Below are 17807 nucleotides of genomic sequence, written 5' to 3'. Positions count from 1 at the left end.
ATATATATATTGCAGTTACATGTACATTATCTATCCAGAGAAACCCAGAAAGTTTTTTACACGGATATTTAGGAATTTATTGGGTGCTTGCCTTACATTACCATAGCTATGTAGGGAACACCAGCAATGGAGCTCATACTGTGTATCTAGAATTGTCTTGCAAGGCTGGCTTTGGCACAAGATTGGAATGTAACACAGGGCTTGTTAGCTTGTCCACTAGCTGCTGGGCATTTGACTCGGGGAATGTAAACATTTTCATCAGTTAAAGCCCTACCTTTCTAACCTGTCCTGTGACTTTCCATTACTAACAGGAAATCCTAAAATCAAAACACAGAAGAAAATGTATTTTGTATAATGAGTTTAAACAATTGCAAAACTTAAAATCTTTTAATTTACAGTTACAGATTATAAGGAATTTCTTTGTTTTACTTTTAATTTATTTGCAACAGATACATATATGCTCATCTGAATTCCTGCATGTTATGTGATGGTAAATCTAATTCATATTGAATATTAATACCTTTTTATAGCTGAACTCTAGACAGATATAAAAGACACAAATTCATGCAGTTCTGTAATCATTAATGCATCATTAAGCTTTTATTAACCCTACCAGTCCTTCCAGCATATCTCCCCCATCCTCTGCAGCAGCCCAGCAGGGTTATTCACAAAAGGGTGAAGAGTTTGGAGGAGGCAGGAGAAGTGAACAATCTAGGACAACATAGCTGAACAACTGAATCTAGTTGTCCTAGATTGTTCACTTCTCCTGCCTTCTCCAAACTCTTCACCCTTTTGTGAATAGACCTGTAGGATCCCATAAATGATCATGTTCTATACACAGTGTATAGACGTGAGGATGCTAAGAAACATTCCAGTGCTGCAGCGTAGGAGGGGACAGGCTTAAAAGACTGAAGAAGCAGGCAGCTGGCTCAGCAGTTTGGGTGAGTATAACTTTTTTTTAAGCAACCAGACAAAAATAAGCCGTTAACAATTGCAGTGTGGTGGTAGTCCCCAGAGTTGTTCTTTAAATGCAAGCAGTGTAACTACCTGAATCTGACCTGGTATCAACCATTGTCCATTGTTCTGATAAGAAGCATGCTTGATAGTAAGATAAATCAGAGTGACAGAGAGATGATCTCATCACTGTACTGCTTCTTCTGTCACTCTTCAGTCACAGGCTCTGGTAGGTCCAGAATGATACTGATCATCAGACTTTAGACATCTACCGGCATAAAAAGGTACTGATCTCAATATTGCAGCAAAAGCTAGTTTTGTTATCTTTTAATGTGTAATTTTAGAGAATGGAAAGTAAGTTACTAGGAGAATTAGGTTGTTGAATGGGAAATTGCGTGAAAAACATGTGTTATGCAAATTTTTCAATTTTTATTTTGTTTTCAGGTTCCTTTTTACACTTTTAAAACACTTGGGGCTGATTCGCACCGCATGCATTGGGGCTGTGCTGGCTATTATTTCCATTGCAGCTCCAAAACAAGACAAGGCTATTTGCCTTGTCACGGACAGACTCGGACCACGTTCTGATGGGAACTTTTTTTTCAGCGGAATGCGACGCGATACAACCACCTTGCATCCTGCTGTGCCTGTAGAAGTGAATTAAATGTCACTTGTGACATTTCAATAAAGTTCTAATTTAAAAAAAAGTACACAGTGCGATGTGCCGGAATCAGAGCATCGGCACTGTGTCCGGCATCGCACACCAGCCACTATGCGTTTAGCGCAGAGGCTGGTGTAAGTTGGCCCTCAGGTGAGAATGTACACCATTGAAAATAATAGGATTCTTTATGTTGAACATTGTCATGCTTCAGAAAACACACAACTAAATGCTTTGGTGTGAATGGGGCCTATGAGAAACTCAAGGCGCTTGTTTACAAGACATTACTGCCTGTTCTAGATGTGCTATTTTTTAATGAAGAAATAAAGATATACAGGATTTTCCCTTTGAGGAACTCTACCCATATCATTTGAAATGACATTTAGAAATGTTTAGTAATGACAATCTACAAAGGGTATTTCTAGATAATTGCCGGCTTTGTATTCTTTGCATATCTTCTTTTTTTTTCCTTCCCAGTCTTCTCACAGTGGTCATTTTTACTAAGAGCAGATTAATATATCTCCCCTTACTTCCTGGAACTCTTGCACATGTGACTAGGACATGTGACCATGCACATCATCTCAGGAGAGGAAAATGCCTTTCCCTGAGATCTTGTGAGATTTACAGATGACATCAGCAGAGCATTGCTGGGAAATCTCATCCTCCCATGATGCAATCCTTGGGCACAGATTACATCATTTGTGGACCAGGAAGTGGGAAAAAAAGAAATCTAAGTAAAATAAAACATTTGTAGCTCTTGAATATAAGATGATTTCATATCGGCACGCAGAGCTGTATGCTGTTTGGATTTTTATTCAAAGGGGGTAAAGGTCCGCTTTAATGAATATCACCAGATATTAAATGGGATTTGTTTTATTTTACGAGAGCTGAATTTATTGGTATGATGATGAACGGTTTTTGCTGTGATGTATTTATCACTCTAGTGCATGGACAAAAGAAGGGACCCTTAATCTAATATTTTGTTGCACAACCTCTAGAGTCAATCAGTGCAAAGAAGCAATTACTGTAGCTCTCAATGAGAATGAACCTGCCAGCAGATAGTTTGGCCCACTGTTCTCGAGCAACCTCTCCAGCTGTCTTAGGTTTAAAGTGTGCCTACTCCAGACTGCAAGTTTCAGCTCTTTCCATAGATGTTTTGTAGATTTTAGATCAGGGCTCATAGATGACCATCTCAGAAAAGTGGAATGTGTTGTTCTTAACCATTCTAGGGGTCCTCTAACTGTGTGTTTTGGGTCATTATCCTGTTGTAGGACCTATGACCTGCGACTTAAAAAAAGGTAATTGCTTACCTCTGCTGCTCGCTCCGGTCTGAAAAGATTATCGAGCGGACCTGAAGGATCATGGGGCGGGCACATGTGCAGTAGAGATCTTTGGCCGGGAGAAGAGGAGAGACAGAGTGTAAAGGTGCCCATACACTGCTCGATTCTCGTACGAGAATGGCGGGAAATCCCGCGATCGTACGAGAATCGAGCAGTGTGAACGAAGACGTGCGACCGTTTCTACTGTACGGTCGCACGTCTTTTGTCTAAGGAGCATGTTAGAAAACCAGCCGAGAATCGTACGGTTTTCTTCTGGTTTGAACGGTGCTCGGGAGACAAATGGCGAACGGGCCGGTGTGCGCACGCGCACACTGCCCGTTCAGCATTGCGGTCATCGGAAGCCTGCCCCTCAGGAGGGCGGGCTTGCGATGATCGAGAGTGCCATCTGCCTGTCCATGATGGGCACATTGTACGTTTTTTAAAATCACTTTACAACCATCGCAAGACTAAGGTCTTGCGATGGTTGTACAGTGTATGGCCACCTTTAGTCAATGCACGCAGCTGGCAACGTGCACGCGGACAGACACCGTGGGATACAGAAGACACAGCAGTCAGCGCTGGATCAGAGACCGACACCAGTGTTGGAGTGACTCCTGAAAACAAGTGGAAGAAAGATGATGATCGGATCAAGAGGCATCATTTAAGGTAAGTCCTTAAAGCAGAATTAGGGGGGAATATGACTTTAATGTCACTTTAAGGCCACTTTATAGTGTTGACGTTTGACTGGCTGGTCTATAATTTTCTATCTGATCTGCTCAAAAAACTCTCCTTTTGCTCCCTCTGGTCCATGTTAAGTGTGGTGCACACGATGATATCAAGCAGCAGAGTACAGAAAGTTGTTTGATTCTTTTTAATTAATCTTTTGTTTTCAAAGCTAAGTAGATAGGTTTAGCAGGTCCCTGCATGTATACATTTGCTGGGTACAGGAACAAGTGCCCATTCCTTAGTACATTTATGACCATCAACATTCTTCAATGCACAAAAAATGTAGTCTATTACGAACTCAATTGTGTTTAATAAAACACAATTTGAATAAACTCAATTGTGTTTATTCATGCTTTTGGTAAATAGTCTTACATAATGGCCACCTTTTTGATGTGAATTATTTGTTCCCTTTTTTTCAGCAATAAAAAAACAGAGCTTCTTGTACTTCTGTAATATGAAACTAAAACATTTTGGTTTTAGATACACTTTAGGCAACAGCACCTGTATGAAATTGGTTCATTTGTTTCAAAAGTGTTATATTACCAGACTGCTTACTAATTGTGTAAGTAAACATGGGATCTCTCTTATTGCAGGGTATGAATTTTATCACTGGATACCTTATTTTGGTTACTAAAGACGAAGAAAAGGCCTTCTGGTTGTTAGATGCTCTTCTTGGACAAATTTTGCCCGGTATGTTGTTTCTACCAAGTATTGCATTTCTTTACCAAAGACTTTAGTCCTAGTACATAAAGGTGTGCCCAAAGCCTTAAAGTGAACATTTACCCATATCTGTAAAATAACAAGCACACCTTTAGAAATGTTTAGTAATGACTATCTACAAACGCATAAGTCTAGCTAATTGCAGGCCCTTGTATCCTTTGCATACCTTATTTAGGTTTTCTTCCCCAGTCTTCTGACAGTGGCCATGTTTACTAAGGGCAGATTACTAGCTGGATTTACTTCCTGGATTTCTGGCACATGTGACTAGGACGTGTGACCATGCACATCATCTCAGGGGAGGAAAATGCCTTTCCCTGAGATCTCTTGAGATTACAGATGAGATTTCTCAGCGATGCTCTGCTGATGACAAGGCAATCCCAGTGTGCATTGCTTTGGCAAACTGAGGTCATTTTGCCCTTTCAAAGCAAGAAGTGAATGCTCTGCAAGAGCAAGTATTTCATAATCACAGCATTTTACACCTGACAGGTCTATGTTATTATTAATCATCATACATAGAGGGATGCATTGGTAGAATTAGATTTTTGTGTGTCAAGGTCCGCTTTAAGATTTTATTGGTGGATATAGCTGTTTAATCAGTAAATAGTCTACTGCAGGGGTGCCCACAATTTTTGTGGCGTCTAACACATTTAGTCGGCTGCCATACGAGCACCGCAGGAGCATAGCCGTAGCAGCCCCCTGATATTTCCCTTTTAAAATAAAAAAAGAAATTGAGGACCCAAAGTCCTCAATCTCTTTTTTTGCAGCCTCTGTTCTAAATGAATGGAAAGCACAGAGAAAAGCAGAAAGCACCCATTAATTCAGAAAATATTTTACTATCATCCAGTTTCTGAATGGGGAGGAGCCTCTGTACAGAGTGCTACTCCCCATTTAGAATCTTATGAATGAACAGGAAGTGATGTAAATCACATCTTGTTCATTCATGACTGGGGACACATAGTGCTGTGTCCCCAGTGTTTTACAAACACTGGAGTGATCAGCTGATCGCTCCAGTGTTTGTCCTGCACAGAAGATTGGTACATATCACTGATATGCACCGATCCTCTGCCGCTCGGCCACGCACAGAGGGGGCTGCAACTTCTCCTCTGGATCCCCCCTGCTCTCCCGGGCAGAGGCAGCGGGAGATCCGAGGAGAAGTGAAGGAAGCACTTCAGCTGCCAGGCGGGGGACGGAGCCGCTGTAACCACGGAGCCAGCAGCATGTGCGGTGAGGAGAGAGAGTGCCGCCGGCTGTTGGATCCAGGCCGAGCGGCTCTCTCTCTCTCCAGCGCTCGGCGTGCTGCTGTGATAGCGGCTCCGTCCCCCGCCGACTGCAGCTTCACTTTTCCTCGGATACCCGCTGCATACAGATGGGGGAGAGCAGCGGGGATCCAGAGAAGACAGGACATCACGATCGACCTAATGGGCACCCCTGGTCTACTGTGTTTATGAACATGTATGCATGCTATCGGGCCTGTCTATTGTGCGGCCGTCATCCGCCCACACCTGCTCCTCCTTACTTCTTTTCCCCGCGTCCCTGTGCCGATCGTGGATTTGGGCGGGCGGTGAGTGTGAGGCACGGAAGAGGTGCGGAGCGTGGATGCGGGCAGGTCTGGCAGCGGCGAGCGTGAGGTGGGGAGGAGGTGTGGCGCGCAGCGTGTGTGGAGCCGAACAGGGCCAACCAATCAGAAGCCGATTAATCGATTATTGAAAAAGTTGACAACTTTTTCAATAATCGATTATAATCGATTATGTCGATTAGTTGTTGCAGCCCTAGCACCTTTTATAATATTGTATGCAGAATATTATTGATGTAAGAACAATATTATTGACCTTGCTCCCATGGTTCCTAGACCACATTGTCCTTTACAAATATAGTCAGTTTACCAAGCTTGGCTCTTCTGTAGACAAAATGTCCTTTTGTAAGGCCAACTCAAAGAAGAAACTGCATATCTGCCAGATACCTTACATAAACGTGTATGTTCAAATCTGATAAAGATACAGCCAAGTGACAAGTGCTTGCAGAAACCTCACATGCTGCTGTATGTACAGATTGGTGCTTCCTTTGTATTACAACATAAATGTGTCCTACATACTGCAGCTTTAATATTGATTCAATTACAACTGTCTCATTGTACAGGGGCATGCCTGTAGGCTTTTATCACATTCTCGGCTAGCTTGTAATGAGTTTCCTCATGGTATACTCTTTCTTTTCGCTATTTACTGAGCTTACACAACCTATAGAATATTAGGTGGGGCTTACATAAGAAATACTAGGATTTGAATTGTGTCACTGGATATGCTGTTAGCCAGCACACCATCTGATTTATTTACATAGCATATGAAGTTTTTTAGTATTCATTTGCATTGCTTCTGTATTATTGAAAACAACGTAACATGGAAAACCATTCGCATGTGACATGGAAGATCATATTGTGAATCCATATTGGCCACTAGAGGGCATTCCTTTTTGTTGTGCCTGCTAAACCGTATAGCATCCTTGCCAGCAGCTGTAGGACTCTCACTGACACTGCATGCAGAAGAACATTTAGTGTCCATGTTTTACAGACATTTGGCTTTTACTGACCGTTATCTCCTGGCAGATTTTTCCGAAAATGGAAGCAGCTGATATAAATAAGATGGCATGGTCCAAATGTTGAGTTGGTGCAGCATGAAGTGATGCCCAAGGAATGCAAATGTGTATACAGCCTTAGAGAACTGATGATTGGAGGGTCACTCAATGACTGTCACCAGTTCAATCTAGAGAAAAGTATACAAAGTTTTGTCTTCACTGTATTTTTCTACAAGTGTGTTCTGAGACAGTAGCTTAGTAGTGTGAACTTAAAATAAATTGGATATGATTCATTGGTAGTAGGAATGCACCAATACCGATACTAGCTTGATGCTCATACGGAGTATTTGGGTCGAGTCATTACCCACGCCTGGGCTTCCTGATTGGCCAGAAGGCCGACTCCATGCTCCCTCGTCACCTGGTGACGAGGGAGCATGGAGACGGCTTCCCTGCTAATCAAGAAGCTGGGTGGTGGTTGAGTACACGTTTTCCAACTAATCAGGAAGCCGGGCGGTGAGTCATTACATGCCGCCCGGCTTCCTTAATGGGACTTTCGGTATTGGCGAGTACCGGAAAAAAAATATCAGTACTCGATACCAAAAAAAACGTATCGGTGCATCCCTAAAGGGTAGTATTTCCTAATGCAGATTACTTAAGTTGGCAGGTCCATTTTTGTGGTCCATTTCCATATTCTGCACTCCTCTCCATTTCAAACAAGTGATCCATGTACCCTTCATGACTACTGCTCTGTGAATGCTGTCAAGATTTATAAATGCATCATGATGACATAGATTCCCTTATGTGGAATTGACTCCATCACATATTAATTTAGTGATGCTAACCTATTGGCCCATTCAATTTGTGAGCAGTTGTCACTGAACATCAGCTGGGGGTACCTTGCTCTGGAAGAGAACATGGGTTGGAAGAGGTATCTACTGGGTCTTCTGCAAACAGAAAGTAGACCTGTAAGGGATTCAGATTACTCTCTTGCTGGGTCATTGCTGAATTGGTGCCCCACAGTAAATATCTATTTGCCACATATTGGGATGCAGGTGAAACACCACTGGTTACTTGCCGTAGATTGCTGCAATAAAGAATTGAAGTTACAAAAATGCCACATTAGAACTGCGTTAAAGTGACACTAAACTCAGGAGTTAAATCTTAAAAGTACATTCAAGTACCTTTTTAAATATTAACAAGAATGTATCTTATCTCTGAATTGGTGCTGACACTGTCCTTCCTTCTGGAGGGTGGCTACTTTTGTTCCCCATGGTCCCTGTGTTGCAAAATAGCCATCACTCCAAGCTCACTCCTGTGATGGACTAGAACGTCAATACAAATTAGTAAACTAAATGTGAGATTGTAGTCCATCATGGGAGTGAGCTTGGAGCGGTGAATTCTGAGAAGATTTGAGGATTTACATCTCAATGATACACAAATAAGATACATTTCTATTAATAATGAAGGTACTTGAAACCATTTTTAAGATTTAACTCCTGAGTTTAGTGTACCTTTAACATGATGACCTCATTTGGGTAATGTGCTGTATCCCTCTATTGCCGAACACTTGCTCTGCTATGAACAAGCTGATCCGTTTGTAAGCCTTGACCCATGCTCTATAATTCCCTGCATCATGCCTGACTAATTTAGGGCTATCACTATAATGTACAAACTATATACTGTGTAGGTTGAGATGTTAGATGTTATGTAATATTTTTACAAATTAAAGGTCTTTTATAGCCAAAAGCTAAAGTTTTGCTACACAGCATGTTGATCTCCTTTTAGTATCAGTGTCTACTTTCTCTAATGTTTAATTTATAGGGTAAAGCCAAGGAAGTGAAAATCTCTGCACTGCCTACAAGACTTTATATAGGGGTTAATTTTCTTCATAGTAAGCAGTGTTTACAGAGGTGTAATACACTGCCTGGCTAAAAAAAAAAAAAAAAGTCAATATTTTGTTGGACTGCCTTCCCAGATAGCAAGGATAACTTGCCACAAACTCGTGGCAGGGTTAAATTGTAACTCTTGTTAACTTGCTGCACACATTCCTGGCAAGTTGTAGACTTGCAGAACACTTGCAGCACAAGTTCTAGTTGACACTTTTTGAATTTGTAGCAAATTTGCTTGGCAGGTCTACAGCAAGAGTCCTGCAGGTCCTAGCAAGAGCTCTGCAAGTATACAGCACTTTTGCAAAGCACGTTGATCTGGAGATTTGCAATGCAGACTTGCTGTAATTGTGCAACAAAATTGTGGAGCTTGGCAAGTCTGCAATAGTTTAGCAAGTCATTTTCAAACTTGCAGCTCAATTGCTTGCTATCTGGGGTTTAGCTTTGATTCGACATGAATTGGCAGTGGCTTCATTTCGATAAACGTATGCAATGTCACAACTAGGGATGCATTGATATCAGCCGCCGAAACATATTGGGCAAAAATGGCACTTTTGGCATAATGCCAAAAGTGCCCTTTTCTGACCGATACAGCGGTGCATCCATTCTTTCTCTCTTCCCCACTGGGCGCTGCTCTGTGTCCCAGCGGGGAGAATAGAAACTGTCACAGGCGGCTGAGCGCTGCGGGAGGAGATCGCTGTGAGCGACCGGCGTTTCTCCTCCACACCGCTCAGCCTCCTGTGACAGATCAGAGGAGAGTGTGTCAGGAAGGAGACAAGTGCAAACCCTCAGTGATCACTGAGTGTTTGTAAATAATTGAGGACATGTTGACTATATCCTCAATTATGAATGAATGGGAAGTGATCTACATCACCTTCTGTTCATTCATGATTGTGGTTATAGTAAGCACACTCTGTTCTCATGTTATCAATGAACAGGAACACTAATAGAGGATTCCTGTTCATTTATAACAGGGGACACAGAAAAAGGGAAATATCTGGGGTCTGTTTAGATCCCTAATATTTCCCCGAAGCCCCTAAAAGTAAAATAAAAATATTTGATAAAATATAAAAAAATTAAAGTTTATTAAAAAATTTATAAAAATAAAATATATTTTTTTTGAAAAAGTTAAAATAAAAAACATTTTCGGTTTCAGCCTGGCATTTTTGTTTTTGAAATTTTCATTTTGGCGCACCTCCTAGTCACAACATTTTATTTCTGGCCAGAGCTGCATTCATTTTTCACCAAGATCTTGTAGTGATGATGGAAGAGTTGGACTACTGCGTAAAGTCTTCTCCAGCACATCCCAAAGGTTCTCAATGGGGTTAAAGTCTAGACTCTGTGATGGCCAATCCATGTGTGAAAATGATGGCCAGGCAGTATATATGTCATCCGGTTTCACTGAAGGTTGCAGCACAATGGAGATGCAGCATTCAGACATGCTTAGAGTGTATGTAAGAGTACAACCTTTCAGGTTTTATTGCTGCCTTTGTCTACGCTGGGGAGATTGGTCTTAATTTCAGTTATTGGGCAGTGAGAAAACACCCCCAATGGAACTTAGACAGCAAAAAGAAAAAGTTAGGGCAGTAATTACGCTTTAATATTTGAATCACAGTTTATATATCTCCTTTTTCACAGTATGGTGGTTGCCATTGACAACACATGATAGTTATTATGTTTCTCTTGTAAATCGAAGACTTTGAAAAGTACATATTAGAAATACAGAAAAAAGAAAGAACACTTTTTTATTTGTAACCAAAGTTTGTCAAAGCCACAGTAACTCATGAATGGAACGTTTCCGTAAATGTTATCTTGTCCTTGAGTGTGTCACGTTACTGTAGACAGTCCTGTTATCACAGTGTTCTGTGCGAGAAGTGCTCCATTTATCATGTGCTGTCCTTTTTTCAAGGCTTTTTATGAAACAGTACAAGGGCAGTTTGGAAAAACAAAGCCCTGGATTTTAGAAGTCATTTTCTACATTTCTATATTATTAGTAACTGCAGTTCCATTGAATTCAAATAAAGAAACAAGATTTTTTTTTAAATTGTTTTCGGATATGTTTTGTGTTGTGGTTGGCTTGTCAGCCTAGCTAGACATTGACATTTTCAGTGTCACGCAAAGCTGGTATATTGGGTAATATACTGTATATATGTTTCTTGTAAAATATATATTTGATACTGGTAGGTTTTCTTATAGAGATTGTGACAAAAAATCCCCCCTCACTTGGCTGGACCCCTTACTTTAGCCTAACCCTTTGAATTGCCTACATTTTAATCATCCCCGTCTCTTTTTAGGCTTGTTCAGTCAAGTTAAGTAATGTTTGTTTGTGTAAATTGAGCTTTGCATTCCCATGCAAGTCTATGGGGGGTGCAAACCCCACTTCAAGCAGGTCGACTGCAAAAATATAAAACACTTGTCAGTAATTTATGTATGAACTCAGAAGCATCGCAAACTGATGTCACGCTGATACTATCAACACAAGCCCAGAACCCGTCCACATAGGCCCTACATAGTTACTGCCTTGCAGTTCTTCCCTGTCAGCCTTATTCTGGTGAAGAAGGAGCACTATTGGTCCCCACCAACCACTCAAACACAAAGAAGGACTGCTCTGAGGTCATGTGACTGGAATAAAAATGAAAAGAATAAAGGTTTTACGTGCATATTTAGAATGAAATATGCATACCTAAGTAGCGCTATCTAAGTAGTAGTTGAGATGTATTTAATTTTAGAGTTGTCATCTACTTAAATTCAAGCGTAATATAATTTTCATATCATGAAACTGAGCAAAGCTTTAATAAGGCCTCTCGGCAAGATGGCATCCATATTTCTATTTTATACTGTGCAGCCCGACTGCTTAAAGCATACTAAATTGAATATTTGTATTTTCATTCCCAATTCTCAGTGGAGTGTATAGTTAGAATGGGCGTGCAGATTAAATAAATGTATATCCAACATACCAGATTTCAGTAGGGAACTTTGGACTCTCTAGACAGCATATTCCGAGGCTTGGGAACAGGGTGTTCCAAGCAACCACGTTACTGGTGACCACTGGGCTTAGCAGAGGAGGAGGCCTGGTGCACTATGCAGGTAGGCTGTGTCCCATTTTCAGGTTTGGGTAAAGCATTCCTTTTTTATCTTTTCTTTTAATGGTCATTGCATATAGCACTGGTTTATGGTTCAGCTGTAATAATTGGATTGAACAAGTGTGAATATTCATATGCAACTGTGCATTGAGCACGGAGTACATCCTTGTAGGCTGGTGAGGTGAGAAGCTACAGTAAATGTTCTACTCTTGACCCTTGGGTGCATGTCATTAAGGAGAAGAGTGTAGGCAACAGGAAAATTAGGAATTTAAAGATTAGCATTGTATTTCTGGGCACTACTGATCTGCAGATTGCAGTAAGTAGATTACTAGTATTGGAAGTGAAGGTATTATTTTTGGCAGCATGTTCCTAAGCCCCAAGTAACATAGAGCAAGGTCGCATGTTGATCGCAGTGATAAGCGCATTAATGGAAAAGACCGTTTCATTGCAGTGGGCTATTTTAAAGAGGTTACATCCCTTGCAAGTATAGTATTATTGTAAACATGTTCTTTGTGTCAGTGACATCTTATACAGTCATATGGGCTCACTCAAAAAGGATTTTATGCAAAGCGCAGTAACCCATAGCAGCCAGATTGGTTTTCTGTATTTTGATCGAGTACAATATGCTATTTACATTGGTTTATTTCACCTTGCATATATTATGTTATTAAATAAGCCTGACGCATGCTGGGTCTTACTACTATATATAACAAGTGCATTAAAAACGATTGGGGCAGTTGAACTAAGTTTATCGTTTTTTTTGTATTATGCACATCAATTCCTACTGCACATACCCAGTGTGCACAAGCCACACATTTAGTGTTTATTGTTGGCTAATATGGGCAGTCTGGTGGGATGTGTGTTAAGGTAGTTATGCCGGTAAATCAGTTCCCAAGTCTTGTAGCCCTTAGAGCAGTGGTCGCCAACTGGTGGTCCACGAGAAAATTTTGGTGGTCCCCGGGCCCCTCTGATGCCGTGCAGGCTGGGCTGTCATTGAAGCAGCACGAAGGCTCCGGGGCTGCCTCTCACTGACTCAAGCAGCGGCTGTCACAAGGAATGCGCAGCTCTCAGTACAGTGTGGGCTCTGCAGGAGGCGGGGCATCTTGTCAGTACCCGGACTGAGCCGGCTGAGGCGTAGCCAGGTAATAGTGGCTCAGTGTGGGGGAAGGGGAGTTATATATATATATATAGATCTCATATTTTTTGTTTCCTCATATATTCACACCAGTGTGCAGCTCTGGGGCGGTTGTGCTGGATGCTGTGGGGCCCAGCATGGTGTGAAGTAGTGGGAGCCTCTCCTTGATCTTTGGCTGTGGTGGGTCTTTCTTTTTGAAGTGAAGGAAGCAATTGGAGGCTCCTGTGTTTCTTTACCAGGGCACCCACTTGTAGAGCATAGCCTATAGCAGCTGAATGTAGACCGTTGTTATCCTTGCAGAGCCATCAAAAGTACCAAGGCACCCACTTGTAGAGCATAGTCTATAGCAAAATGTAGACCCTCAGAGCCTCTCTTTTTATTTGGCACCATCATAAGAACCAAATGCAGTTAATTCTTTTATGTTTCCTTTGTTTATTTCAGTATGTTTTTACTATTTTCAGATAATTGCTGGCAAAACAAATCTTTATTTTTTTTCTGTTTAAAGTGAACAGGAATCCTATGTGCAAATCACATTTTACTTTTATCTGCACCGGCCTGTGATAAGACAAAGGTGACAGGATGAAGCCTTTTCCTGAACATCTTCTAATCTGACTTGGTTTACTAGTAGAAGATAAAAATTAAATGCTTGAGGGAACGGGAAACACTTGTCAAATCCTGTCACGCTGTAATCAACCATCTTGTCATGAATTGTATTGTAATGTCTTCCTTATATTGTAAAGCGCTGCACAAACTGTTGGCGCAATATAAATCCTGTATAATAATATGGAAATTCAGTATAGACATGCATATATTTTTTTAGTTTTTGACCATATATACCCTTTATGTGTAATTTTAAAAGGCTGCATATTTCAGAAAACATTCTGCTCCTGTCATCTCTTTGCCTTTCTGATTACACTCACTGCAGCCATTGAATAGGCTTGTTAACATGAGTTAATGGTTCTGCTATACTGTTGGTAATGAATATGCATGCGCTCCGATGTGGAATTATAAATAATCATAACCTGTTCACAGATGCCTCAATTTGTATTTCCTGTTCTCTTACAAAATGAAAAAGAATTTTACAGTAGAATGTCTTTTCGCTTTATACTTTTATATCATATTTCAATTACCCCAAGCTGTTTTCAAGATTCTGAATCTATAGATAGTCTTACATAACAGGTTTTATTGCCACTGATTTTGTTTTATAAATGAAAGTAAAAGTCAGGGGGAATTGTCTGCTCCTCTTAGACATGCACAGATTTTATTTATTTTTTCGTCAGGCGTTCCTCTTGTACACTTAGACTTTCAGTCCTGAATCACAACTAGTAGAAATCCTGTTGGGAACGATTGAAGTTTGGAGTTGAGATTGATTTAGGGGTTTTCTCGAAGATTTGTGGCCTGTATAATGTATTTGGCCTGTCTCCTTGTGGAACTGCATTGTGACTTTCCTATAATAGGATGTATGTTAATAAATGCATAATTTAGACACATTTCTTTTATATTGTTGAATTTTGTTTATTTCAACTAGATTATTACAGCCCTGCGATGATCGGTCTTAAAGTAGACCAGGAGGTCCTGGGAGATTTCGTAAAATTGAAGATCCCAGCTGTGGCTGATTTAATGGAGAAACATGATGTGATGTGGACTCTTGTGGTCTCCCGATGGTTTATTTGCTTGTTCATAGACATTCTTCCGGTAGAGGTAAGTCGGCTTGTTTGGTCTTTGGACATTGTTACATATAGCTAGTTATTTTCTTCCTTTTCGTGTTTAAATTTTTTCCCCCCCAATCAGATAAGTGTGTAAAATAACCCCACAAAACCATAGAATCCAAGGATTCCACCTAGGTTTGTGAGTCTGCAAGTATTCAGTATCTACAAAATGACTCCCAGAACCCCGTTTGTCTGAAAACTACAGACCACATTTGATATATATATATATATATTAAAAGAATGAAAAACAGAAGACACCGTAAACATACGTGAAAAGATCCATGGTAGAAACTTTATGAACTTTGTACAAAATAGCTTATGTACAATATTTGCTGTTTGAGTTGCAGAGCTCCTGAAAATGTCTGTGGCCTGGCTGCCATGCTGATTCTGCGGTTTCAATACTTCGAATTGCTGACCTGGAGCAATTATGCAGATCTTCTGACTTAAGTGCCTACATGTTTAGTTACTCAGCATTAAGCCCAAAGGATCAACATGAGTCAGACAACGATCATCAGGAGTTGCTGCCCACATATTTCTCTCCTGCCAGGATTCCTTTTATTATGTTTTCATCTTAAAGCCCAACTCCAGGGAAATAAAGTTTTTCCTTCCCCCCTCACTGCAAGGGCTCATTTATGCCTAGGGCACAGGAAAAAGCTGTTTCATGTAGCTAATACCCAGCGGTTCATGCTCTACTATCCTATGGCTGTGGACTGTACTGTGGTGTTCTCATGTACAATGCAAAGCTATGGAGCCTATAATGCACTTACTGGAGTAAGGAATCCTTAGACCACTGGAGGAAAGGGGAGAAGAGGCTGCGGGGACCGGTCTGATGGCCTACAGGAAACCAGCAGGAGTGGAGATCAGGCGGTTTTCATGTCCCCTACACATAAACCAGCAGTTAACCTCCTTCATTGCGAGGGCAGCCCCACTGCAAGGAAAACGTTTAATTTCCCTGGAGTTGAGCTTTAAGGGAAAACGCCAAGGTCCTTATTGTCCTGTCATGCTATGGAAGTATTTGGGAGTTTCTCGGTTTCATTTACAAACAAGTAACTATTCTGCTCATGTGAGTGACATGACCATGCAATCACTGAATTTAGGAGGAACCGTGAAAGCCGTGCTTAAAAAAAATATATATAATGTCTGACATCTTGGTAGAGGCAGGGTTTTGCTTCATGTCAGAGCCTCCAGCAAGGAGAACAGTGAGCAGCACAATAGTTACATTATTAATATATCGAATTTTTATATAGCACCAACAGTTTGTGCAGCGCTTTACAATATAAGGTAGACATTACAATTACATTACAATTCAAGACAAGATGTTAAGGAGGGCCCTGCCCGTGAGGACATCACTAAATCTCACTGCAAACCTCTTGAGACTAGCAGTTAGAGGCAACAGTGCCTTACATCTAACATTGAAGATATACAGCTATGAGGCTGATTGCCCAGGAGGGCATAGGCACTGTTCGTTTTCAAGAGGACTTCAAGACAAAAGCTATATTCCAGTACAAATGGGTATTGTGATGGATTTTACTTTGAACCTTGCTGCAGTGACTCTAAAGTGTATAGAGATTGGGCACTCCCAGAACGAAGTTGCTAAGATCTTACAGAATGCCACCAGCTTCTAGTTGCAATTTTTAAGATGGCTAAAAAGTAGTAAAAAAAGTATAATGAATTATCATTGTTCTTGTACTTTACAGACTGTGCTCCGAATATGGGACTGTTTATTTTACGAGGGATCGAAAATAATTTTTCGAGTAGCCTTAACACTAATAAAACAGTACCAAGCTTTCATATTGGAAAGCCAAAACTTCCCAGATGTGTGTGACAAGTTCAAGGAGATAACCAAAGGACAGTTAGTCACAGAATGCCACCTCTTCATGCAGGTATTTCATATGTATGGGCTTCATCTCTTAAAGTGATATAAAAAAGCTTTAATCTTTACCAGTGGGAGGCCTCTATATTGCAGATCTTTTTTTTTTTTTATTTCTCAATTCCCTGTTGGTCCCCACATCCTGTTTCCCCTCGCCCCCTGTATGGGGGCGCCCCGTGTGTGTGTGTGGCACACACATACACATCCCTGCGGCAGGCCATGCCCCTCCTCTCCGACGAACAGTTTGACAGCAGAAGGAGCCTACGGCTCCTCGGCCCTCAGTATCCTCCCCCGCAACCAGGGACGGAGCATCAGTTTGGGGACGTGCAGCGGTGACAAGTGGCGTTGACAGGTACGTTTCAGAGAGGATGGGGGAGTCAAAAAGGTATTGGGTGTTTTTTACCTTGATGCAGAGAATACATTAAGGTAAAAAAAAACACCCTGCCTAAATTTTCCAGTTTGTACACTTGTATGCTGTTAACACACTGCTTGACATTTTATTGAAGGAATAGCACATGTTCACTTTGCAAGGTGAATTTCCCTTGGCTTAATAAGTGAGATACAACTAAGTGAATATTCACCTAATCATGTACAAGGAAAATAGTGAATGAAGTAAAGTGGTGCTTATTTTAATTATCAAATCATGTGTGAGCAAAAATCCTGTTATTTTCTTTGAGTGAATTGTCAACTTAAGGTGCCCATACACCTTACAATTATCTGCAGATTTTCTGTGGTCAGATGGAAAAAGTGCAACAGATTGGCCCAGGTGGAGATTCCTCCATCCACACAGTTAAGTGTAGATGGAGGAATCTGTTGCACCTTTTCCATCTGACCACAGAAAATCTGCAGATAATTGTAAGGTGTATGGGCAGCTTTAGCTTAGTGAATCTATGATGATCTGTTCAATCATCTAAACATGTGCAAGCAAAAGTCCTGTGTTTTTTGAAAACAATGTAAACCTAATTTTCCTTGCACATGATCGGGTATGCACTGCAAAGTGTTAAGTAAAAAATGTATGTTGCAAAGTGAACATGCTCTACTTCTCCAGTCAGGGACGATGCTAGGATTGTGAAAGACATTGGGCAGCCAAAGAAGAGGAATGAGAGTATGGGTGAATTGCACTGAAGGACATGGTTAAACCCCCCCCCCCCCCAAAAAAAACCCCACCCAAAAAGGTGTTAT

At 41.0% G+C, this 17807-nt stretch overlaps 1 protein-coding gene across 1 annotated transcript in view; it reads left to right on the top strand.

The window, feature by feature from the left end:
- The window catches only part of GRTP1 (growth hormone regulated TBC protein 1), a 40643-nt gene that overhangs the window by 18526 nt on the left and 4310 nt on the right, over positions 1-17807 (top strand). Inside the window, exons 6-8 of the mRNA XM_018562247.1 lie at positions 4248-4344; positions 14575-14747; positions 16453-16638. Of these exons, the coding sequence (XP_018417749.1) occupies positions 4248-4344; positions 14575-14747; positions 16453-16638 (456 nt within the window). The remainder of the gene's footprint in view (positions 1-4247; positions 4345-14574; positions 14748-16452; positions 16639-17807) is intronic.

The sequence above is a fragment of the Nanorana parkeri genome, unplaced genomic scaffold (genome assembly GCF_000935625.1).
Source record: "Nanorana parkeri isolate BGI_ZX_2015 unplaced genomic scaffold, ASM93562v1 scaffold567, whole genome shotgun sequence".
In the NCBI taxonomy this organism is placed as follows: Eukaryota; Metazoa; Chordata; class Amphibia; order Anura; family Dicroglossidae; genus Nanorana; species Nanorana parkeri.
The sequence above is the reverse complement of the archived record's forward strand: the minus strand, read 5'-3'. Positions and strand labels throughout refer to the sequence as shown.